Here is a 26,786-nt window from a genome sequence, read left to right as displayed (position 1 = left end):
AAAGTATTTCCAAATGATTACGCCAGATAAGGGAGCAGAAAAAAGGTGAGTAAAAGTAGCTCTTAGATTATGATCTCAATTTTATAAAAATAAGACATACATGAGTTTTTTAAAAGGAAGAATATAGTCACTTAAAAGAAGCCCTTATTACTGGTGATAATATAATTAATTTTTTTGCATTTATGCTTTTCTGAACTTTCATATTTTCTATAATAAGAATTCATTTATTTTGTAATTTAGGAAAATTTAATCATTAGAAAAATTGTTCTATTCACTCTTGAGAGTTATCTTAAGAAAATGATTTAATAGAATTTTTTAAAAAGCTGTAAGTATTAAGGTATTTACTATAGGTTTATTTTTATCATTAAAAGTTGGAAACAAATTTCAACTAATAGTAAAGTAGTTAAATAAGTTGTATATCTACTCTACCAAAATGAGACAATCCAAATGATAACTATGATGAGCCCCGGTGGTACAGGGGTTAAGAACTTGGCTGCTTACCAAAAGGTTGGCAGTTTGAATCCACCAACCGCTCCTTTGAAACCCTATGGGGTGGTTCTACTCTGTCCCATAGGGTTGCTGTGAGCCAGAATTGACTCCATGACAATGGGGTTATATAAACATGATTATGATAGATACCCCCACGTGCCTGTCAGTTTGTCATACTGTGGGGGCTTGTGTGTTGCTGTGGTGCTGGAAGCTATGCCACTGCTATTCAGTTATCAGCAGGGTCACCCATGGAGGACAGGTTTCAGCTGAGCTTCCAGACTAAGACAGACTAGGAATAAGGACCATCAATCTACTTCTGAAAAGCATTAGCCAGTGAAAACCTTATGAATAGCAGCGGGACATTGTCTGATATAGTGCTGGAAGATAAGCCCCCCAGGTTGGAAGGCACTGAAAAGATGACTGGGGGAGAGCTGTCTCCTCAAAGTAGAGTTGGCCTTAATGACGTGGATGGAGTAAAGCTTTTGGGACCTTCATTTGCTGATGTGGCATGACACAAAATGAGAAGAAACAGCTGCAAACATCCATTAATAATCGGAACCTGGGATGTACGAAGTATGAATCTAGGAAAATTGGAAATCATCAGAAATGAAATGGAATGCATAAACATTGATATCCTAGGCATTAGTGAGCTGAAATGGACTGGTATTGGCCATTTTGAATCGGACAATCACATAGTCTATTATGCTGGGAATGACAACTTGAAGAGTAATGGTGTTGCATTCATCATCAAAAAGAACATTTCAAGATCTATCCTGAAGTACAGCGCTGTCAGTGATAGGATAATATCCACACGTCTACAAGGAAGACCAGTTAATACGACTATTGTTCAAATTTACGCACCAACCACTAGGGTCAAAGATGAAGAAATAGAAGATTTTTATCAGCTGCTGCAGTCTGAAATTGATCAAACATGCAATCAAGATGCATTGATAATTACTGGCGATTGGAATGTGAAAGTTGGAAACAAAGAAGAAGGATCAGTAGTTGGAAAATATGGCCTTGGTGATAGAAACAATGCCAGAGAGCGAATGATAGAATTTTGCAAGACCAATGACTTCTTCATTGCAAATACCTTCTCTCACCAACATAAACGGCAACTATACACATGGACCTCGCCAGATGGAACACACAGAAATCAAATTGACTACATCTGTGGAAAGAGATCTTGGAAAAGCTCAATATTATCAGTTAGAACAAGGCCAGGGGCCGACTGTGGAACAGACCATCAATTGCTCATATGCAAGTTCAAGCTGAAACTGAAGAAAATCAGAGCAAGTCCACGAGAGCCAAAATATGACCTTAAGTATATCCCACCCGAATTTAGAGACCATCTGAAGAACAGATTTGATGCATTGAACACTAGTGACCGAAGACCAGATGAGTTGTGGAATGACATCAAGGACTTCATGCGTGAAGAAAACAAGAGGTCACTGAAAAGACAGGAAAGAGAGAAAAGGCGAAGATGGATGTCAGAGGAGACTCTGAAACTTGCTCTTGAGTGTTGAGCAGCTAAAGCAAAAGGAAGAACTGATAAAGTAAAAGAACTGAACAGAAGATTTCAAAGGGCCTCTCGAGAAGACAAAATAAAGTATTATAATGACATGTGCAAAGAGCTAGAGATGGAAAACCAAAAGGGAAGAACACGTTCGGCGTTTCTCAAGCTGAAAGAATGAAGAAAAAATTCAAGCCTCGAGTTGCAATAGTGAAGGATTCCATGGGGAAAATATTAAACGATGCAGGAAGCATCAAAAGAAGATGGAAGGAATACACAGAGTCATTATACCAAAAAGAATTAGTCGATATTCAACCATTTCAAGAGGTGGCATATGATCGGGAACCGATGATACTGAAGGAAGGAGTCCAAGCTGCTTTGAGGGCATTGGCAAAAAACAAGGCTCCAGGAATTGATGGAATATCAATTGAGATGTTTCAACAAACAGATGCAGCGCTGGAAGTGCTCACTCATCTATGCCAAGAAATATGGAAGACAGCTTCCTGGCCAACTGACTGGAAGAGATCCATATTTATGCCTATTTCCAAGAAAGGTGATCCAACCGAATGTGGAAATTATAGAACAATATCATTAATATCACACGCAAGCAAAATTTTGCTGAAGATCATTCAAAAACGGCTGCAGCAGTATATCGACAGGGAACTGCCAGAAATTCAGGCCAGTTTCAGAAGACAACGTGGAACCAGGGATATCATTGCTGATATCAGATGGATCCTGGCTGAGAGCAGAGAATACCAGAAGGATGTTTGTGTGGATCATAACAAATTATGGATAACACTGCGAAGAATGGGAATTCCAGAACACTTAATTGTGCTCATGAGGAACCTTTACATGGATCAAGAGGCAGTTGTTTGGACAGAACAAGGGGATACTGATTGGTTTAAAGTCAGGAAAGGTGTGTGTCAGGGTTATATTCTTTCACCATACCTATTTAATCTGTGTGCTGAGCAAATAATACAGGAAGCTGGACTATATGAAGAAGAACGGGGCATCAGGATTGGAGGAAGACTCATTAACAACCTGTGTTATGCAGATAACACAACCTTGCTTGCTGAAAGTGAAGAGAACTTGAAGCACTTGCTAATGAAGATCAAAGACCACAGCCTTCAGTATGGATTGCACCTCAACGTAAAGAAAACAAAAATCCTCACAACTGGACCAATGAGCAACATCATGATAAATGGAGAAAAGATTGAAGTTGTCAAGGATTTCATTTTACTTGGATCCACAATCAACACCCATGGAAGCAGCAGTCAAGAAATCAAAAGACGCATCGCATTGGGCAAATCTGCTGCAAAGGACTCTTCAAAGTGTTGAAGAGCAAAGGTGTCACCCTGAAGACTAAGGTGCGCCTGACCCAAGCCATGATATTTTCAATCACATCATATGCATGTGAAAGCTGGACAATGAATAAGGAAGACCGAAGAAGAGTTGACGCTTTTGAATTGTGGTGTTGGCGAAGAATATTGAATACACCATGGACTGCCAAAAGAACGAACAAATCTGTCTTGGAAGCAGTGCAGCCAGAATGCTCCTTAGAGGCAAGGATGGCAAGACTGCGTCTTACATACTTTGGACACATTGTCAGGAGGGATCAGTCCCTGGAGAAGGACATCATGCTTGTCAGAGTTCAGGTTCAGCAGAAAAGAGGAAGACCCTCAACGAGGTGGATTGACACACTGGCTGCAACAGTAAGCTCAAGTATAACAACGATTGTAAGGATGGCGTAGGACTGGGTCGTATTTCGTTCTGTCGTGCATAGGGTCGCTATGAGTCGGAACCGACTCGACGGCACCTAACAACAACCCCAACAATGATAGATTGTCCAAAGGCTAACAAAATGTATGCACGTTATGCAACTATGTAAAGTATGTCTGCATTTGGATAAGAACTAGGAGACAATATGTAAATATAAAAATAATTTCATTAGCAAATGAATTTTATAGATAAATTTTTCTTTTTAAAAAATATATTGCTATATTGCTCTTCATATTGAAGAGCAGTCAATGGAGGTAGTCTCAAAGCCCTTTTCTGTACAGTCTAGGGCGCTGGAGTCCTCTGAGCTCATGCTGGTACCGAAACCTGTTGCTGTCGAGTCGATTCTGACTCATAGCAACTCATATAGGACAGAGTAGAACTGTCCCATAGGGTTTCCCAGGAGCGACTGGTGGATTCCAATTGCCGAGCTGTTGGTTAGCAGCAGAGTTCTTAACCACTAGGGTGCCTAGGCCTCTTGATTCATTCTCTCCAGACCCCAGGCTTCTTATAGGCCGACTCCGAGTTACAAACCAGTCATTTGCCCCGGACAGAAACAAAAGTATGACCCTCAGAGATCCAAAAAAAAAAAGTAACAGGCAAATTCACATTTGTCTTTAGTCGAAACAACTGAGGTTCCGGTGAAAGACCAGACATGATCTTTTAACCTGTTAGATTGTCTGACAAACCTAGTTCTACCAAGGTCTGGCACGTTAAGAAAGTGAATAGAATCATTTTTTTTTTTTCCATAAGTAGTGATTACACACCAGAAACACCCTTTTGGATTAATCTAATTTATGAAAAGCTATTCCACGAGCATAATGTTAAGGCATCGTTTATTTGGACTAATAACGTTCTGATTAAGTAACAAAATAAAAAAGTCCTCTAGCTTAGTGTTCCTTTAACACACCCAGTGACTGCGGAAACACACGCCCATGGGATCCAAGTGGCCCAGGAATGAGACATGCCGGGAGGTCAGCTGGTGAGCTTTGTGCTGCTGGAAAGAGAAACAAGGGCAGAATGGGTGGCTGGGAGCTGAAGGGGCAGACCCAGCTGCCCATCCTTAATACTCAGGATGATGTCAATTACAGTGGAGAATCTAGGGCAGGAGTGTGGCAGTGGGGTCACTCAGGGTCAAGTGTCCCAGCTCTAGAGGACTCACCCCTCCTAACATCCCCGCTTGTGGCTGAGTTTACAGTGAGCAGGGCTCTGCCCCTGGTACAGGGGGTGAGCTAGAGGTTAGTCCAGCAAAATGGCCTACAGTTCCAGACTGGCCTCTGTCCTCCTGACAACAGTAAAAACCCCTGCACCCTGCCAGACACTCTACTGCATGCATTGCCTCATTTAGTCCTCACGGCTACCTTACCAGTTATTAGTCCCGTTGTACAGATGCGGAAACTGAGGCTCAGCAAGCTTCTGTTACTTTCCCAAGGTCACACAGCAACTAACGGATTTGGACCCAACACCCAGATCACCTTGCTCCCAGCCTGGTGTTCTTTCCTCTCTCTTATATTAATTACAATTTACCGATTACATACTTTAGTTTGGCACCTTACATATAGTATGTCCTTTAACGCCTATAATGATACCATGGCGTGTTACTTTTGTCCCCATGAGCTTGCTAAGGCCCCACAGCTCAGAGGTGATGACAGTGGCGTGTGGACGGGGGATGTGGACTGCACCAGATCACAGTGTCAGAAAGGTGACACCAAAATGACTGTTTAAAATTTTTGTGCAGTATTTCAGCAGAAATTTATTATTTTTGTAGTTAGTGATAACAAAAACATTTTTCATAAGCCCATCTTACTGTATCAATATACCTACAAGGCTGAAACTCTATGCTAACTTATTTTTTGAACCTTCTAATGCCCTCTGGTCAGAGCTGTCATTATTACGCAATTATAAAGAGCGGTTTCATCTGCAGGAAGTACAAGTACGCGCTGTTGTTTACTGCCAGTGCCTTTACGGTCAACCATTTTGTCACATTTTCTGGTGTTTTAGCTACAATATTGTGGTAATTAGTATTTGTGAACCTATATCAAGAACTTTTTTTTTTAGAATGGAGTAGTAATTAAAGGAAAAGAAGAAAAATAAAACAGGCCTCTGCTCAGTTATGAATAATGTTGTAACCAATACTGTTATAATTCAATGTAGAAAGATTTTACAAAATGACATTGTTGTTAGTATTCATATAATCTAAGAAATATTACATTTAAGGAATTTACAACTATATTTAGTCAAGATGTTCACTAAGCGCTGAAATGCTAGTGTGTTTATCCCCTTAAAATCCTCATTTTAAAGCTGGCCACTGTGGTTTTGGTACCTGGTGGCTGATGCAGCAAATCCAACTCTACTTTTATCCGAATCCTTATTACTTCTTCTCTTGCAAGTCTCACCTTACAGAGGAAAATGTTTTTCTTCAAGTTCAGGGTGGTATAGTTTAGAGGGACCACCACTGTCATTGAAAACAGAATGCCTAGATTTATGCCCCAGCTCTCTCGGCAAGTAATAAGATGCTGTAGGAGACTAGGTGCTGCGCTAGGCTTTTTAAATATATTATCTAATTTAATGCTTTTAATTATGTGGGGATGGTGTTAGGGATTGAATTGTTTCCTCCCCAAATATGTATTGAAATCCTGGTCACAGGCAGTTATGATTTAACCACATGATTGAACCGGTTGGCCTGGGGTAGAGCAGATTACCTTCCGTGATGTAAACTAGTGTAATGTAATCCACTGGTCAGTTGGGGTCATACCCGTGTAGGGTGGATCCTAATCACTTCTGAGTTATAAAAAGAGCAGTACAGATGCACACACAAACTGGAGCAGACAGACACCACGTGAGGCTCGTCTATGATCCGAGACAAGCCAAGGAACCAAGGAATGCCCAAGGTTGTCGACAAGGAAGGAATTGACAAGGCTGAGCTCCTCATTTAAACTTTCAGCCTCCAGAAATGTTAAGAAAATAATTGTCTGTTCTTTAAAGCCACCCATTTGTGGTATTTGTGTTACAGCAGGTAGCACCGGGTGACTAAGACAGATGGTTCAACAAGGCCGAGTAATCTGCCCAAAGTCACAATGAATGCCCTTCTATCACTAATACTAACCTTCCATGACTCCCTATGGCCAGAAGAAGAAAGCTCACGGTGAGGATTGAAGAGTGAAAAAGGCTTAGTTCACTGCCTACAACATGGATAAGTTCTCAATAAATGAAATCCGGTGTTAGTAATCACAGGGCACCCAGAAGCCTTTTCAGGACCACCTTCAGTGTGTGGATTTCACAGACTTACGCACACAGAAGCACGTGGGCTGGAAGGTATTTGGACCAGTGTGAAGGTCACGTGATGCTTACTTGTGCAGGACTTGAGAACCGCCCCAGTGTGCCCAAGTTGCTCATCATTAAGTCCTGCCATTTCAAGCTGAAATGAAATAAAACAGACATCAAAAATAAACAAACTATAAGAGAAAAAAAAAGAAAAAATAAAACAATCCAAGGCGAATTCCATTATTTCTGGGAGCACATCCAGTCTCAAACAAAAGTCAGCATCAGAATTGTGTTCCCTTTGCTTTGCACAATCAGGCCACAACCAGGCCAGGGCTATCTTCTTTTATTTTTTGAAATAAGACCTTGACCACAGCTCTTGACCTTATTGGGAATGTGTGCTCAGCCAAGTGCCTTGATGTTCCTGCTGTCACCCACAGAATGAGAGGAAATTTTCACAAATCATATACCTAATAAGGGATTTGTACCTAGAATATACATGACTGTTATGATGCAATAATGAAAAGACAAATAATCCAATTTAAAAATGGACAGAGTCTAAATAGATACTTCTACAAAGAAGATATACAAACTGCTGATACGCACATAAAAACATACCTAAAATCACTAGCCATCAGAGAAATGCAAGCCAAAACCACAATAAGACACACTGCACACCCACTATGATGGGGGTGTAATAAAAAAGACAATAACAAGTGTTGGTGCGGATGTGGAAAAATTGCAACCCTCATACACAGACTGTTGGTGGGAATGTAAGATGGTGTAGCCTCTTTGGAAATAGCCTGGCAGTCTGGTTAAAAACAGTTACCCTATGAGTCATCAATTCCACTCCTAGGTATGCATCGAATAGAAATGAAGAAATATAGCCACACAAAGATGCGTACATGGATGTTCACAGCAGTATTATTCATAATAATAAAAAAGTAGAAGCAATCCAAATGTCCATCAACTTATGGATAAATAAAATGCCGTATATCCACACAATAAAGTCCTGCTACATGCTACCATATGGATGAATCTGGAAAACATCATGCTAAGTGAAGCGAGCCAGACACAAAGGACCATATATTGTATGATCCCATTTATGTGAAATGTCTAGAATAGGTAAGTCTATAAGGGCAGAAAGTAGATTAGTGGTCACCTAGGGCTGGGGGCACTGGGGGAAATGGGGAGTGACTGCTAATGGGTCTGGAGTTTGTTTCTGGCGTGATAAAAATGTTCTGACATTGATCATGGTGACATTGCACAACTCTGTGAAAATACTAAAAACCACTGCGTTGTCCAATTTAAATAGGTGCATTGTATGGGGTTTGTATTTCAATGAAACTAATTAAAAAAAAAAAAATCCCAGGCTTCCCAGGCACCTGGAGTTCATTCCAACTGGCCTGTGGATTGTGATTGATCATGGAAAGCAACGTGGAGTTGTCAGTAGTTACAAGCCTGAGTTTCACAAGCAGGCACATCTGGGTGCCCACCCTGGCTCTGCCTTCAAATGGTCGTGTCTACCTTGGGGAAGTCTGTGAGCCTTAATTTTGTCCTGTACAGGATACCTGTGATAATGCACTCTTAGAGTTTGAGTGGATTAAATGAGATGGTGCCTATAGAAGGTTTATCATAGTACCTGGCACTCCATGACTGCTCAATAGTAAGCTATTGACTTCATCATCTTCACCCTCACCATCTCCACCCATGCTGGGGCAAACCTATCTGCCAACTTACCAGTGACATTGGAAAGTTTATTTACAAATTCAAGTGGTTTATTCAGTCAGATATATTTTTTTTCCCTCTGTCCTCATCCCTGCCCCAGCTTCAACCAGAATAGGAATCAGAAATGCTACATGCTCTTGTCTCCACCAACTCCAAAAGAAAGGGAAACAAGGTTGTCCTTGTTCAGGGAAGCAAAGGATGCCACAGTGGCAGATGCCCTGAGCCCACACTGCCAGGCTGTGGCGGTGATGTCATCAGGCATGAGGTGAAATGGTAATTTTTCAGGAATAAAGAGGCGCATGGGCTCTGTCGTATTAAAGACATTGACTGTGTGTCCAATATTCTGCCTTCCACGCTGGCCAAGACAGATGCTACAGAGAAGGCCATAAAAATCCATTAACATACTTAATTGCACACTCTTGTACCAGGGGAGACACATTGTTGTCCCAACCCCTGCTGGTTATCTGTCCTTGCCCTGAATATTCAATATTCCTGTCCTCAAGGTAGTTTGCAGATTTAAACTAATTAGTTCCTCCTCCTTCAAGAGGCATTTTCTTACCTGGGAGATGGAAGACCTATTACCTGCCGCCCTCCCCCATCTGTGAGCTCTTGCATTGAATCCTCACTGTCACCTTGTGCCTAGTTGACCTCATGCTTAATGAGCATTTTGAGCTCCTGTAGCATCGATCATTTATTGAGCACCAGCGGCATGCCAAGAAGGGTGGTATTGGGGAGAAGGGAAGACTAGGATTTGGTTTCTTTTTGAGAGGAGTTCTAAGTCTACTAAACAAAAAACAAAAAGTGAACCCAAACCCATCACTGTCAAGCTGATTCTGACTCATAATGACCCTTTACCACAGAGCAGAACATAGGGTTTCCAAAGAGCAGCTGGGGGATTCAAACTGCCGACCTTTTGGTTAGCAGCCGAACTCTTGACCACTACATTGCCAGGAATCTAAGTATACTCCCGTTGCCATCAATTCCGACTCATAGCAACCCTATAGGACAGAGTAGAACTGCCCCATAGGATTTCCAAGGAGTGGCTGGTGGATTCGAACTGCTGACCTTTTGGTTAGCAGTGGAACTCTTAACCACTACATCACGGTTACCTACCAGACAGGCATGTTGGTAGGTAACAACAAGGTGAGGGGATAAATGTCGAATTAGCAAGGAAGAGGGGCTTTTCAGAGGTCAGTACCCGGAACTTCCACTTACAGCTCTTTGACCTGAATTTAGTCTCATGGCCTGACCTAGTTTTAAGAGGAGCTGGGAAATGTAATCTTTTAATTGAGCAGCAATGTTTCCAGGTATAAACTGCCAGTTCTGTCCCTATGAAAGAAGGTATGGAGGATGAATTTTAGGAGGCAATTATCAATGTTTTTATCACAGGAGGTTATCAAAGATTCTTTAAAAAAAAAAAAAAAACATTGCTGCCGAGTCAAATTCCAACTCATGGCGATGCTGGAAGACAGTTTAGAACTGCCCTGTAGGGCTTCCACAGCTCTAAATCTTTACAGAAGCAGACTACCACATCCTTCTCCCGAGGAGCAGCTGGTGGGTTCGAATTGCCAACCTTCCAGTTAGCAGACGAGCTCTTAACCACTGTGCCACCAGGCCTCCCAGAATTTTAATAGGGGAGTGATCTACTTAGATCTGTGGCTATGGGCATCTCTGAAGAAGACTGAAAGCCTCATTAGGGAAGGGTGTGGGTAAAAAGAAGGTAAGCCACACAGCAAGTAATTAAGGGGACAAATAAGAGCCAAAAGGTGTTCTTTGGCTTTAACAACTTGGAGAATACTGGATGTGATCTGTGGGAAAGCTGTTTTTCAGAAGTGATTAACGTGCATACAAAGACCCCTGACGAAGAAATTACCAGTATTTGGTTCCTTTTGTGGATCAAGGAGCTAACAATCTGTTGCAGGAGAGAAAGGTATCTGCAAAAATCATTGTTGGAAAGGAGTAGAGTCAAGTACTGTAGCAAAAGAGCATAAACCAAGTACTGAGAACAAAGGAGGGGGAGACTGACTCCAATTTGGAGAGTGGAGAGAGGAGAAACTGAAAAACGAAAGCCACTTCAACAACAGGTAAGGTGGCCTCAGGTTTTGTTGTTGCTGTTGTCAGGTGCCGTCAAGTCGGTTCCAACTCATAGCGACCCTATGTACTACACAATGAAACACTGCCCAATCCTGTGACATCCTCACAATCATTGTTATGCTTGAGCCACTGTATCAGTCCATCCCCTTGAGGGTCTTCCTCTTTTCTGCTCACCCTTTACTTTACCAAGCATGATGTCCTTCTCCAGGACTGGTCCCTAATGACAACATGTCCCAAGTACGGGAAATGAAGTCCTACCATCCTCACTTCTAAGGAGCATTCTGGCTGTACTTCTTCCAAGGCAGATTTGTTTGTTCTTTTAGCAGCCCATGGTATAGTCAATATTCTTTGCCAACACCATAATTTAAAGGCATCAATTCTTCTCCGGTCTTCCTTATTCACTGTTCAGCTCAGTCCTCAGGTTTAGGGCTGTATCTTCACCAAGTGCAAGGGAATGTTTCCAAGACCTCATGTCTCTACTTTTTGGAAATTGTTTACGTTCAGACCGTTCATTTAATTCTCTTTCTCCATTTCATTTAATTAATTCCCATTTTTTTCATGATTCTGTAAAGTCTATGAGACAGGGGCCTTGCTCATCGCTACACCCTTGAGGTCAACAACAGTGCCTGGCATTGGTAGGCGCCCAACGTCAACTAATCAAAGGCAGGAAGGAGAATTGGGACATTTATCCCTTTCTTTTCACGATTTCCAGCAGGGCGCAGAGCCAACGCGGTGCCAACCTGAAGAAGAGACAGGACTGGAGGTAGCAGCACGTGTTACCGACAAGCACTTGCCCGGACCTGCGCAGAGCGGCGAGCGGCCAAACCTGGAAGCCGCAGAACCTGAAGACAACGGAAGCCGGCGCGGCGGAATCCCGAGGCGACGGAACCCTGAAGCGATGGAATCCGAGACGACGGTACACGTGGGCGGTGGAACCTGGAATCCAGCGGAACCCGTCAGGGGCGCCCACGGGGCCACCCGGACAATGCCTGGGACGGAAACGCCGCGGCCTCCGCTTCCTGGTTGCCGGTCGGCGCGGAGGGCGGGGTTCAGGCTCTGCGATGTTGCCCTACACCGTGAATTTCAAGGTGTCGGCTCGCACCCTCACCGGGGCCCTCAACACCCACAACAAGGCGGCGGTGGACTGGTGAGGGCGACGTGCTCGAGGCCGCCCAGGCTCGGCCGAAGTTTGTGAGGGGAGGGAAGGAAGGAGAGGTGTCACCCGTTTGGCTCGTTATGTCTCGCCAAGACAGGGTGCCACCCTCTACGATGGAGACTTTCTTTTAAACGCTGTTGCTGTTGTCGTTATAAAAGTCATAAATGGCGCACGTGGAAATGTCCGTGTGCAGACACATCTGGCCCCTTCGGCCCTTCCTTGTTGCTCTTCGCTGCTCTCCTCGCGCCTCCCGCTCGCCATCCCGTTCCCGTCGCCCCTCCAGCCTCGGGGCCCCTCCTCCTGCCCGCAGCCCCCGTCCCGCTTTCTCTCCCCGGTCTCTTCCCCTTCTCGTCTCCCTCTTCCTCACCTTGACTCATCCGACACTGTGCCCTTCATCGACGTGCCAGACCCTGCGTCTGTTTGTCCTCACACCTGTCCTTCGTCTCTCCTCTGTCTCTCCTGGATCCTCTGGAGGACGCTCGCATCCACAACAGCTCGTTTCTCTTAGTTTTTATCTTTGCACTGTAGAAACAACACTGCAGCTCTGAAAAATTAATAGACACATGCTCCTGATAATGCTGTCAAAAGAACTGAAACCTCCTTTGGGGTCCAGTGTTTGTCTTTTTATCTGGTTGAAGCGGTTACCACTAGCCACAGACACCCATACGGCGTCCCGCACTTTGTGGATGCTAAGGATTCAAAGTTGAATAAGGCCAGGCCTATGCCCCCAAAGACAAGTACATAGACGACTCCACCAGTTCTTTATACATCCTCGTGGCTGTATGTTCATGTCTCTTAAAACCTTTTTTGCAGAATGGAAAATGAATTCCAACAAGCATTCGTAAGCTGAGTTAGACCTTTTATTTCAACGAGATGATGTAAACTACTGGCCTCTGGGCTTAAAATAATAATTTTGTTAATGGTAGTACATTTTAATTAGATTTGTCACTTATCTAGGATGCTTCTTGACAAGAGAAGTTAAGTCTTGCTTTTTTATATATATACTTTAAATTTTAACATTACTGTTTTGTTAGGGGCTGGCAAGGTTTAATTGCTTATGGATGTCATTCGCTTGTGGTAGTGATCGATTCAAACACGGCCCAGACTCTTCAAGTTTTAGAAAAGCACAAAGCTAATGTTGTCAAGGTAAGTCAAAGCCCACCTTGATCCTAGTACATTATATTTTCTATTCTTCGGTTTCAAATATCACTATATTTTCATAAAGTTATTTGTTTAAAATGTTGAATAGCTTTTAAACATAATAATCCTTTTGGGGCAGGCTAGCATTTCCAAATGTATGACTTAGTGTGAATCCAGGCTGAGCTATGAAATACTAGTTCTTGGGTCATTTGAAAGCTGATAGAAGACACTAATTCTGCCACTTACTGTGCCACTTATTTATCCACTAGTTTTGAGCACTAGTGTGCTGATGAAAGCCCTCAGGTAATTACCGTGTAGTGGGGAGGACCAAAAAGAAAACACACAAATATTCACAGTATGATAGGTGAGCCATGTATGACATGCTGTGGGAAAACAAAGGAGCAACATGTCACCTAGTTGTGGGGATTAGGGGAGGGTCACAGAAGTCTTTCTAGTTTAGGGAGTAGTTAAACAGTAGTTAGCCAACTGAAAAATCAGGGAGCATTGCAGGCAAAAGGAAGAACGTAGCCAAAGGCAACTAGTTCTTTATGGCTAAGATGGGATGCATTTGAAGGAGTGGTAAAAGAGGCAGCCAGAGAGGTTCACCTACCCTAAAGGTTTTATGAGACTACGAAGGAGTTTGGATTTTTAAATAGGAGATTGATAGGACCATATTTACATTTTAGAAGAAAGGCACCCTGGCTGCAGTGGAGAGGATGTGTTGGAGAAAGGAAAGACTGAAGGCAGGGAGATCATTCCGTAGTCTTTGCAGTAATTTTGGCAGGAAATAAGGCAGAGGCATGAAGGAGAGTTACTTAGGACTTTCTTAGGAGGTAAACTTGATAGCTCCTAGTGACCAATTTAAGGGAGAGGCAAAGAACAGAATGACTGCAGAGTTTATGGTTGCCACTGTAGGAAATGAGTGTGAATTTAATCAGTGAGTTTAAGTTTTCAACATATGCTGAGTCTGAGATGCCTGGGGAAATTGAATCATAGCGATTTGATGTTTAAGATCAAGGTTGGAGATAGAGACTTGAGGTCATGATATTTGGGGAGAGGTGGAATTGTGACAACTTTATTGAGGTATAATTTGTACCCTAAAATCCACCCATTTAAAGTGTACAATTCAGTGTTTTTTAGTATATTCACAGAGTTGTGTGACCAACACCACGATCAACTTTAGAACATTTTCATTACCCCCTAAAGAAACCCTGTGTCTTGCAGTCACCCCAGTCCTCTGTACTCCTAGGTGATCACTAACCAGTTTTTGTCTCTGTAGACTGATTTGCCTATTCCATACATTTCATGTAAATTTCGTAGAATATGTGGTCTTTCGTGACGGGCCCTTTAACTTTACATGCTTTCAAGGTTCATCCATGTTGTAGCATGTATCAGTAGTTCGCTCTTTTATGGCTGAATAACATTCCATTGTATGAATTTACCACATTTTGTTCATTAATGATCATTTTGATATTTCCTACTCTTTGGCTATTAAAAATAGTGTGATGAGCATTAATGTACATATTTTTCTATGAACGTATGTGTTTCTTTTGAAGTTTATATATTATACTATATGTTTTGTGATTATATATATATATATCCAGTTGATTCCAACTCAAAGCAACCCTGTGTGTGTGTGTATACATATATATATATATGTATACACACACACACACACACATTCTTATAAGTGGGATTATGGGGTCATATGGTAGTTCTATGTTTAACCATTTAAGGAACTGCCAGACTGTTTTCCAAAGTGGCTACAGTATTTTACATTCTCAGCAGCATTATTTGAAGGTTCCTATGAGTCAGAGGAAACCCTGGTGGTGTAGTGGTTAAGTGCTGCAGCTGCTAACCAAGAGGTCGACAGTTCAAATCCGCTGGGTGCTCCTTGGAAACTCTATGGGGGCAGTTCTACTCTGTCCTGTAGGGTTGCTGTGAGTTGGAATCGACTCGACGGCAGTGGGTTTTGGTTTATGAGTCAGAATCGACTCGTCAGCAATGGGTTTTTTTTTGGAATGTTGCCACATCCTAGACAACACTTGTTATTTTCCATTATTTGATAATAGCCATCCTAATAGGTATGAAGTGGTATCTCACTGTAGTGTAGGTTTTCATTTCATTTTGGCTAGTGATGTTGAGCATCTTTTCAGAGTTGTATAGTTTTAGCTTTTGCATTTATGTCTTTAATCCATTCTGAGTTAATTTTTATATATGGTGTGAGGTAGGGAAAACTACAGTTGATTTTTGTATATTGACCTGTGTACTGTGATCTTCATGAACTCACTTATTAGACCTAGTAGTATTTTTGTAGGTTCTTTGGAATTTTTTTACGTAGACAGTTGTGTCACTGCGAATAAAGACAATTTTTCATTTATAATCTGTACGTCTTTTATTTCTTTTTCCTGCAATGTTACACTGGCTAGGACCTCTAGTACAATGTTTAATAGAACAGTGAAAGCATTTGGTCTTTCACTAGTAAGTCTGATGTTAGGTGTAGGTTTTTTTTTTTTTTTTTTGACAAAAATGCCTTCTGTTTACCTCTTTTTTTTTAATTAGCCATTTCTGGAGCTTTCATTTCTTTGTATAGATCCAAGTTTCACCTTAGTATTATATTTCCTTTGCCTGAAGAACTTTCTTTAAATTCTTGAGGTACATGTCTGATGTTAGTTGATTCTCTCAGCTTTTATCTGAGAAAGTCTTTATTTCACCTTGTTTTTGACAGATATTTTCACTGGGTATAGAAGTCTGGATTAACCTTTTTTTTTTTCCTATTAGTACTTTGGAAACCGTGGTGGCATAGTGGTTAAGAGCTATGGTTGCTGACCAAAAGGTCGGCAGTTCATATCCACCAGGTGGTCCTTGGAAACCATATGGGGCACTTCTACTCTGTCTTGTAGGGTTGCAATGAGTTGGAAATGACTCGACAGCAACAGGTTCGGTTTGGTTATTAGTACTTTAAAGATGTCACTGTGCTGTCTTCCAGCTTGTGTAACTTCTGATGGGAAAAGTGCTCTAATTTTCATCTTTGTTTCTTTGTATACAGTGTATCTTTTTCTGTGTTGCTAACTTCAAGATTTTTTCCTTGCCATTGGTTTTCAGGAGTTCGACAATGATGTGTCTAGGTTTTTAGTGTTTTTTTTTTTTTTTAAATATATACCCTTTTGGGGGGTTACATAGATGTAATTCAAGCACTATACACATATATATACACACACTCATCAGAAATATATACACATACACAGATACACATTCAAACATATACATGTATTGCATATATGTACATGCACATATATATATACACATATTTTATTAAATTTTCTTTTTGGCCTGAAGAAAAGCTAAGTTTATTATACAGTAAAACTGTAGGCTTGTTAACACTGAAGTTCAGAAAACGTTCCTGTTTCCCTTTTTCATGGTTACCTATTGCAGTTGGTTAGCTTACTTTCCCACCTCAGCATTACATGTGTGGGTATGCATACACACGCTGGTGTGTGTGCATGTGTTTATGTGTGCTTATGTTTATATGTATGTGTGTATACACATATATGTCTGTGTGCATATATATATGTATGTATATATTTGAAGTCTTCATGGTGTTTAAGTTCATTTGTTGAACACCAGCTTTGTGTACCGTCTAATATCTGGGGATAGAAATGTAAACAAAGCCTATAAGATCCTGCCCTGTGCAGCTTACAGTCTGTGGGTTGGTGATAGGTAAATACATTGATTGATTGATTACAAATTGTCTGGTGAATGCTTTGAAGAAAACAAGGCAGGTGCTGAGATAGGAAGGCCCTGGCATATGGCAAGGACTGTGTACTTTATTCCTTTCTGTGTCGATATTGACTGTTTAGGAATTTAACCAGCTGCTGGTGTCCTAGAATTCTTGTGTTCTTTATTTACAAATTCTATTCTTGTGATTTTTTTTTTAGAGGTATGAAGGGATACAATTTTTTTAGGAAAAAAAACTTGCATTTTTTCCAATTTTGTAAAAGAAAAATAACCCAAATTTTGTGTTTTTTTTTTTTTTCCTAATTTTCCCCCAGCAAAGTTTTTTCTATCCGTAAGTCCTTTTCTCTTAGTTGGGAGAATAGAATACAGAAGAACATTTTCTTTAGCAATTTAGGATTTTAGGTGTTCTATGAGCCCTAATGGCACAGTAGTTAAGAGCTCAGCTGCTAAACTAAAGGTTGGTAATTCGAATCCACCGACCACTCCTTGGAAACCCTGTGGGGCAGTTCTACTCTGTCGTGTAGGGTTGCTATGAGTCGGAATCGACTCAATGGCAATGGGTTTGGTTTTTTGGTATCATAATTAAATTTTAGGAAAATGAATTTCCATGGCATTCTGGAGCTTTTAACTTGAATTTCATAGATTATTAAAGCTAGGCATCATTTTTTGTATCTTAAAGGCAAGGACATTGTGGTGTTTAAAAAAATATGAACTACAACTTTAAAAATATACTATAAATAATAAAAATGTATAACTTTGAAGATGGATTCCAGTTTCCTGTTTATTCATACTAAATAATATTCTTATAATGTAATTTTTAAGTTCTGGTTGTTTTGGGAAAATTACGTTTCATTTCATCTGCTGCGAGTATTTACTTGATTTGATTTCTTCTTGATACTAGGTCAAATGGGCCAGGGAAAATTATCACCATAACATCGGCTCACCCTATTCCTTGCGCTTAGCTTCTGCTGATGTCAACGGGAAGATCATCGTTTGGGATGTAGCAGCGGGAGTAGCTCAGTGTGAAATCCAGGAGCACACCAAACCTATCCAGGGTGAGGAAAGTCAGCTCCACGCAGCGCGTGGGCCGGTTCACTGACTCTCGGAGTTGCCTGTCACTTTTTGTTGATTTGATTTCATCACTTCCCGGTCAGCTCTTCCTGTCACCCAGTCGTCTGTTCTTGATGATTGCATTGAGCCTGTTCTCTGAACTGAAGCTGGCTTTCTTTTATCGGGACATCTCTGGTCACATTTCCTAACAGCTCATTTGTGCTTTGGCAACGCACGTTAATGTCAACATCAGCCTCTGTCAGGTTGCGTCGTGAGAAAAATTAAGCTGTTACAAGCCATGAAACTTGACTGAACTGCTAATTCGAATTAACCTTTGGTGCTTTCTTCTATTCACAGGGATGTTCAAGATTTTATTCTCATTTTTACATAGATGGTTGGTTGGTTTGTGTGTTTATTTATTTATGGTTCTCACCTAAAGCCAGAACAGTATTCTTTAGACTCAAGGGTTTTGTCTGAATAGTTTCCTCAGTTATTTAAAAAATATTTACTGAGGACTTAATGTATGCTAGGTATTGAACTAGATCTTTATCTAGTGTGTTGTAATGAAAAATCATGAAAAAACAACAAAGTCCCAATTAGTAATTCCACAGAACCATCTTTAGGAGAGTCTTTGACATGTTGATTTTGTAAAGTTTTAAGTAATTATTAACGCAAATTGCTTTTTTATTTTCTCTGAAGTTATATTTCAAATTGCTAGAAAATTTCAAACTTGAGATTTTAACCAGACAGCTTATTTTTATATAAACTTAACTTTATTAATACAGCCTTCTCACAGACAGACACGCACATGCACACATACACACACATCACATTTTGGAGGGATTAAGATTTTAAGGACCATGTTTTTAAAAAAAAACAAATATTAAGGGCAAATTAGCAAAGTTTTTTGAAGTGGATGGTTTCTGGATTTTACCTTTATTTGCTTGGTCTTCACAGATGTGCAGTGGTTGTGGAATCAGGATGCTTCCCGGGACTTACTGCTGGCTATCCACCCTCCAAATTACATTGTGCTGTGGAACGCAGACACTGGCACCAAACTCTGGAAGAAGAGCTATGCAGATAACATTCTTTCTTTTTCTTTTGACCCTTTTGATCCCTCACACTTAACATGTGAGTAGTATTTGCTGGTGTAAAATAAGGAAAGCATTTATAATACAGTTAGTGTTGTATACATAAGTCATATATTTGTATGTTACGTACCTAATACGTTAAAATGACTGAGCAACGTGGAGAAGCACATCTAGTCCGTGTATCTGTAGCCCCTGAATACAGATACTAAATCACAGCCCACACCATTTGGGAGTATTTTGATAGTTAGAAGTCTGAGTCAGCAAGCTTCACCTTCACTGTGTTCAATTTGTGAACAGAATTAGACTAGCCAGGGAGAGAGTTGCTGTGATACTGTAATTCTGGCATAATTAAATTTGTTTTTCTTGAAACACATGAAGAACTTGAGTTAAAGGTTTTATTTAGTCTATGACCAAATTAAGTTCTTCCTTTTGAAAAAAAATTATACTAATTTATACCATTAGTTGAGTTCCATAAATAGATGCATGTAGTTAAGGAACAGAATAAGCCCAAGGGGGTTTTTTTTCTTGAAGAGGTTGTTTTTACCGGTGTGTTTTTGCTATTTTACTGAGCGACCAATCTAAAAATTAGACTTTTAGAAAGATATTTTTGTGGTTAAATTATTTAGAATAACCTAGTTTATTCAGTCATCCAGCAGATAGTCCTTGAGCTCTTAGACTACATGTCAGGCCCTGTTCTGAGGCCCTGAGATCTACCAGCGAAGCAAGACAAGGATTCCTGCCTTCACAGAGTTTCACTCGTAAAAAGGAAGACTAGGTACCGCTAAATGTGGTGCCACCTGCCTTGAATATTTTTGTTAGACTTAGCAAGCCATTGTTGCACCCTCACTTTGTCCCCTAAATGTAAATAGAAAAGGACACTTTTTACACAATCTAAGACTTAATCTGATGCTTAAGAAGAAAAAGGAAATGTATCTAGACTTAGTAGCTCATGATAATCATAAAAACTTTAGTATAGCAAAACAAATATTTGAACTCAGCTAATTATCATATGTAGAACCTCTTATATGCGGGCCTTTTTTTTCCTCTGTAAATTTTTTATTCTGAAAAGTCATTGAAATTTGAAATTATGGGATGCAATAAGAAGAGGTTTTTTAATGAGAGTTCGTGCACTGAGTTTATTTAAAAGAGCAAACATTTGTTCTTTCTGCCAGTAACCTTCTGGTGTCTTTGATATAAAACAGTAATGAGGATGCTGAGCTTGGAGGCCTCTGATGAATTGTGATGGACCACGTGTTTCTGCTCGGCTTGGGGAACATTCCCACCGTGTTTGGAGCACAGAATGCTGCCAGTTCTATGTTACTGTTATCCTTACCTTGCTCTCAGAATTGTGTTGGAAGAAAACTCCGTGCCAAACATGATTAAACTTTAATCAGAGTTTTGTTTCTTTCCATATAGTGCTCACCAGTGAGGGTATTGTGTTCATCTCCGACTTCTCTCCATCCAAGCCGCCCTCTGGCCCCGGGAAAAAAGTATACATATCCAGCCCACACTCCAGCCCAGCTCATAACAAGCTGGCTGCAGCCACAGGTGCCCAAAAGGCACTTAATAAAGTGAAAATTTTAATCACTCAAGAGAAACCTAGGTAAGTTATAAGTGCAAAATGAACACCAACCTTCCTCTGTTTACCAGATATGATAATATCCTTTTAAGAAATGTATTAAGATTGATTTTTTCTGCCAGTAACCTTCTGGTGTCTTTGATATTTTTGGATTTATGAAAGAAAAAATATTCTTCGTAGCCTCCTTAGTAGAGGAGATTGAGCATTTAACATGATTTTTGTTTCCATTAGTTTTGCAGAATTGCCCCCACTGATTTTTATAGAATAAAATTTTTGACTTCCGGTTTTATTTTTGATAATATGAAATGAAGATTCTAATGTTGAGGCTGTTGAATACACTAAATTTCTGAGACGGCAGCTGGATTTTCCCTTCAGATACATCTCCCTGACTTAGATGCAGTCCTGTCTCATTAACCAGTACGTTATGGGTGATTTTCCCATGCAGGTGAGCACGTTTCCCCTCCTGGTTAAAAAGGGCCACGGTTCTGGGGGAAGCCCTAACTGCATGACTGAGAAATTTCCTTAATAGCACTCAAATTTCTGTCTTCTAATCTTTAAAATAGGGTTTTAAGGCATTTCATAGGGTGCTGTAAGGATTAATACATGTAATAACCTAAGTACTTAAAATAATAAATGCTGGCTATTATTTATTTGAGAAATTGCTACTGAATAAAATTCTGTTATAAGTGATTAATTGTGTGCATTAGAAGTGGTTTTCTCTTTTACCTAGAGCTACGATTGTTCTGACGTTTTTATCCTGCTGGCTGGTGTTTTGGCCTCTGTTTTTATAGTCGTTATTTTTGATGAGATAAGATTTGATTTGTGACACTGAAATTAGATGATTGTTTGTGTAGTTTTTTTTTTTTTTTTTTTGGTATCTAGATTTTGTGTATAACTATCTGAAAAATATATGGTAAAAATATAAATTGCTTTATAAATGCATTCTGAATTTGTGTGTAAATTTTGTGTACTGAATCATACACTGGTTGAAAACACTAATTTATTCTCTATCTTCTGCCAAAATGGTTTAAGATTGCTCCTTAAATGTCTTAGGAGAACTTTCTAATTAATTTTCATCGATTTCCTATTATAAATAATTATTTTATAGTATTAATAGTTTTATAAGTTATAATCTATATGTGTCATATTTTCTCTCACATGAATCATATATGCATCTTGAGTTTTTAGAAAATAAATTATCTTTTCAATTAGAACTGCTCTGGGTGCTTTCACCTACATTATTAAATGTAATCTTACTACAATCTTGGGTAGTAATACTTTTCACATTTTGCATATGAGGAAACTGAGTCCCAGATAGTTTTAAATGTGTTACTCAAGTTCCCCCAAGTGGGAAGCGGTAGGGCCAGGATTTTCATGCAATCCAAGTCCTTCTCTTTCTAATCCTCTAGATTTATTTTTAAATTTCAAAAGCTTTTAATAAAGCTTTATAAAAAGAAAATAGTGCATGATTATTACATCTATTCCTGGTGGTAGATAATATAAAAATGGTTGTGGTTATATATAACCGTTAATCACAAATAGCAAAATGGTTTTCTGAGATTCTTTGAGTCTCTTGCAATCCTCATGTAGTTGGACCAATCCTACTTGCTCTGGAGGAAATGCTGTGATATAAATGAGTAAATACACGACTTTGTTTTGAAGACTATTTCGCCACAGCTTAAGAGTGAATGAGGGCAGAGTAGAAGCACCACTGGATTCAGGGACCGGGAGCTGACCCTAAGTAGAGATGGGGTGGTGTGCCCCTCAGTTTCTAGTTGAGAAAACTGCAGGTGAAGAAGGGGAAGTGACTAGCTCAAGGCCGTGCAGATAGTTAGTATCATTGACTCATAGTCCAGCTGCTTAAATACCTTGAATGTTTTGTTTTAATCCTGAGTCTTCATTTTAGTGGTCTGTCTAGATTTTTAATTACAAAACAAAAATAAAACTACTGCCCTTTGAATGCCAGTTACTTACTTGTACTTGTTACATCTCATATCACAGACATAATGCTTAGTGCTTTGCTTTAAATTTTTCAGAAATATAAAACACTGAAGACTATACCCAGTGCATACAATATTTTCATTATAATTTGGATTTTGGCAGGTAGTGGCAGTCTAAGTTTTGAATACTAGCCTGCATTGGCCATTTCAGAAAGTAGTTGTACCTTCTCATTGACAGTTTTTAATGTGGAAAGTACAAAATTCAATACTTGGTTAGCTGTTTCTTGTGCGAATGATATGTTTGACTCATTTCATGATGCCTCAGTAAATGTTTACTTTTTTCAGTGCTGAATTCATAACTCTCAATGATTGCCTTCAGTTGGCATATCTGCCTTCAAAGAGGAATCACATGTTGTTACTCTATCCTCGAGAGATTTTAATCCTTGACCTTGAGGTGAATCAGACAGTGGGTGTGATTGCAATAGAGCGAACAGGAGTTCCGTTCCTACAGGTACCTGCAGTTTGTAAGTTACGTTCCCCGAAGTTAATTACGACTCAGCTCTTATCAGAGATAAACCCTAATCTTGCAAAACTTCTCTGTTCTACTTCCTTTTTTTGACAATCTTATTTTATATTCCTTATCTTCCTGTACTTTCGATTGGTTCAGTTTGTCCTGGAAATTCTTTTGACTATCAGGAGATATTACTGAGCTATTTAAGTTACATCAGTCAAGGCAGAGTTTTGGATTACATACAAATTTTTTAAGTGTTCATTTAATATTATGCATTTTTTTTTTGCCCACATCCCCTAATTATGAGTTCTGAGTATCACAGTATACACTCTATTAATCTATTATGTTTTTAAAAAATAAATACCTCTATTTAAGGTAATACCCTGCTTTCAGCGTGATGGTTTATTTTGCCTACATGAAAATGGTTGTATAACCTTACGTGTTCGAAGATCTTATAATAGTATTGGCAGCACTTCAAATGAGGAACCAGGTGAGTTCACAGTATTATTAATTATATTTTTCTTTGGAATTCTTTTATAAGGCTTCATGTAGTAAATGCCAGCCAATCCACAGAGTTAATGATTATCCTAGCCTTGAGAAAGTATTAGGAAATGGTTTCAATAAAAGGCATAAAAAAGTACTAGCCCAAGACTTCTTTAATTTCTTGGTCTTATAACAGTGTACCTCCTGTATACAACAAAGAAAGTAATATTTTCTAATTCCTTCTTGACTGTGTCCATGGGCCAAATCGCTGTTACCATTTCTTTTTTTTTTGCAAATTAGTCTTCAGCACAAGTCCAACCTTGTATATTGTCTTGGTCATCTAGTGCTGCTATAACAGAAATACCACAAATAGATGGCTTTAACAAAGTGAAGTTTATTTTCTCACAGTGTAGTAGGTTATAAGTCCAAATTCAATGCGTCAGTTCCAGGGGAAGGCTTGCTCTCTCTGTTGGCTCTGGTGGAAGGCTTCCCCTGGTTGAGGAGCTTCTCAGATGCAGGGACCCCGTGTCCTAAGGACGTGCTCTGCTCCTGGTTCTGCTTTCTTGGTGGTTTGAGGTTCCTAACTCTCTGCATGCTTCCCTTTCCTTTTTATCTCTCCCTCTCTCTCTCTCTCTCTCTCTCTCTCTCTCTCTCTCTCTCGAGAGAGAGAGAGAGAGAGAGAGAGAGAGAAGGTGGTGTAGGCCACACTCCAGAGAAACTCCCTTTACATTGGATCAAGGGATGTGACCTGGGTAAGGGTGGTGTTACAATCCCACCCTAATCCTTTTAACATAAAGTTACAATCCCAAGATGGAGGACAACCATAGAATACTGGGAATCATGGCCTAACCAAGTTGATATACACATTTTTGGGGGGACATAATTCAATCCATGACATATATCTTTATTATTACACCCCTTTGGCTTTTCCCCTCTGCTTTGAGAGTTTCCATTGTACAGTGACATAGGTTACTAAGTCTCCAGGGCATTCTGTTATCAGTTACTATCTTATCCTGGACAATAGAAGTAATGTTTTTGTGAAATGATGTACTCTGTAAAGGCAAAAATGATTTCACATCTCTTGTGAAGAACAGTTATTTTTAGGTTTATCATAGACCACTGCAAATTATGATGGTCTGCAGTGTGATGTTCTTTATAATCATGTATCACCTTTGATCCTTTTTCAATTTTCTTCATTTAAAAAATATTAAAAATAAGCTATCTTGAGCATAGTTGTTGAGAGATTAAACTTTGTATGTACTGTTGTTAAGTAAATTATCTTTATTTTCTGGAGACATTGGTAATAATTTAAAAAAGTGAAGCCATTCTTGACAGATCTTGCATTAGTGAAGGAATGGTTTTTTTTAGTTGGGCTTTTATTTAAGTTGAAGCAGATAGTAGTGATACTGATGTGGTTGCTTTCTGATATTTGAAAGAAAACACTTTTATGTTAAGACCCAGACCCTGTTCAGGAGCTGACCTATGACTTACGAAGCCAGTGCGACGCGATCAGGGTGACAAAAACTGTTCGTCCATTCAGCATGGTGTGCTGTCCTGTCAACGAGAATGCGGCTGCCCTCATAGTCAGCGACGGGAGGGTCATGATATGGGAACTGAAGTCTGCTGTTTGTAATCGTGGTTCCCGGAACAGGTTAGTGAACCGGTAGGATCTCTTTGTGTTTTCTTTTTCCTCTTTTTTTTGTAATTACCAGAAGCATTTAAAAATATTTTTAAAGTGATAATTAAGGCTTTAGGTTATTACAGAGTTATGTAACCTATGTTACCTTTGGGTAAGATTAATAAATATTATAAAAATAGACAGGATGCCATGATCTGGAATGAACAGTTTGAATGACTGACCTATGAGGCAGGTTTCAAGTATGTAAAACCATCTACTTCCTGTGCGTTTGCAGCAGCTCTGGAGTGTCACCTTTGTATTCCCCGGTGTCTTTCTGTGGAATCCCTGTAGGAGTGCTGCAGAATAAGCTGCCCGACCTTTCGTTAGATAACATGATTGGTAAGCTTTTGCCTTTCTCTCACCTGCATGTTAGTTATGCTTTTTGAAGGACTAAACGAATAGAGTCACTAATTTGCAGTTACTATAAAGTCAAAGTAATGCTTGAGAAAACTAAAATGTAAAACCATTCTTTCCTAAATAAGTCAGAGGAGTATAAAACATTTAAGCATAAAGGTGCCTGAGGAAGCATAGATAGGCTTTACAGTTGTTGGAATTAAAAAATGTTCAATTATGAGGGACTCTGTGATCTCAAGAAAGAGAGGAAATTAGGCACCTGGATCCTCGGTCTGTGTTCCTCCTGAGCCAGGCCCCACCACCACTGCCTCCACGCTGCTACCCCCTCAGCCAGGAATTGAGTATCCTCGCCTCCTCTCCTTCTTTCTGCTGTTCATAATTCAGAATGCAGCTCACGTGTTGCTTTCTTTATCTTTCAAGCCTGATTTAGATATTCCTTTTTTGGTCCCTGATAGTTATCAGCTGTATTGCATGTAAGTGTGCCTTTACTTGTGCACACAAGGGCGAGGACGGTGTTTTATTCAACTTTGTATCCCTCAGCATTCGGCACAGGGCCCGGCACATTCTAGCTGGTCAGTAAGGATTTGTTGAAGGAATAAAGTAACTGAGCAATATTAGAAAAATTATTTTAACCTTTTTGCATGTAAATTTCCTTATTTTCATGTTTGAGGTTCTTTTAACAAATGTTTATTTGCAGATAAAATATTGTGTCAAAGTTAAATTATTATGGGGACAGTATATGTTAAAGAAAGAATGAGGAGCTGTGATTTCAGATATTATACAAGTTGAAATTGTAGGGTTGAAATGAGTAAATATACCAAACAATTTTGATGTCTGATTCTTTTAAAATTATGGTTTCTTATGGTTTATAAGGTATTTTCTATATCATTTATTCTTCCGTAATGTAGTTGAAAATGGATATTTTTCAGTAGGTTTTTCTAAATGCTATATAGATAATATATTAGAAAACACATTACCTTATTAATTGTCTTAATCAGAGTTAACACTTATTGAGTGCGTAATACTATGCTAGGCCAAATCATCTATGTGTTTCCTCCCCACAGACCTGCAAGTTAGGTAATATTATTATCTCCATTTTATAGATGTGGAAACGGAGGCCCAGAGAGATTAAATAACTTCCCCCAAATCACCCAGTCAGTAAGTGGAAGAGTCAAAATGTGAACCCCACCATCCTGGCTTTGGAG

General features: G+C 39.7%; 1 protein-coding gene across 8 annotated transcripts in view; it reads left to right on the top strand.

Annotated features, from left to right (window-relative positions):
• The first annotated feature begins 11,874 nt into the window (after window positions 1–11,874).
• The window catches only part of WDR11 (WD repeat domain 11), a 54,726-nt gene continuing 39,814 nt past the window's right edge, over window positions 11,875–26,786 (top strand). For 3 of the 8 annotated variants that reach the window (XR_010318050.1, XR_010318049.1, XM_064269232.1), the window contains exons 1-9: window positions 11,876–12,008; window positions 13,052–13,163; window positions 17,797–17,950; window positions 18,903–19,076; window positions 20,453–20,639; window positions 22,901–23,066; window positions 23,442–23,556; window positions 25,005–25,212; window positions 25,463–25,566. Coding sequence is in view for 6 of the 8 variants with exons in the window: in XM_064269232.1 (XP_064125302.1) it covers window positions 11,923–12,008; window positions 13,052–13,163; window positions 17,797–17,950; window positions 18,903–19,076; window positions 20,453–20,639; window positions 22,901–23,066; window positions 23,442–23,556; window positions 25,005–25,212; window positions 25,463–25,566 (1,306 nt within the window). In the remaining 2 variants the exon portion in view is untranslated. Of the gene's footprint in view, window positions 12,009–13,051; window positions 13,164–17,796; window positions 17,951–18,902; window positions 19,077–20,452; window positions 20,640–22,900; window positions 23,067–23,441; window positions 23,557–25,004; window positions 25,213–25,462; window positions 25,567–26,786 lie in introns of all 8 variants that reach the window. The other 5 variants (XM_064269228.1, XM_064269231.1, XM_064269233.1 and 2 more) reach the window with 4 other exon arrangements.

Source organism: Loxodonta africana, chromosome 16 (genome assembly GCF_030014295.1).
Source record: "Loxodonta africana isolate mLoxAfr1 chromosome 16, mLoxAfr1.hap2, whole genome shotgun sequence".
Taxonomy (NCBI): domain Eukaryota; kingdom Metazoa; phylum Chordata; class Mammalia; order Proboscidea; family Elephantidae; genus Loxodonta; species Loxodonta africana.
This window is presented reverse-complemented; position numbering and strand designations above follow the sequence as displayed.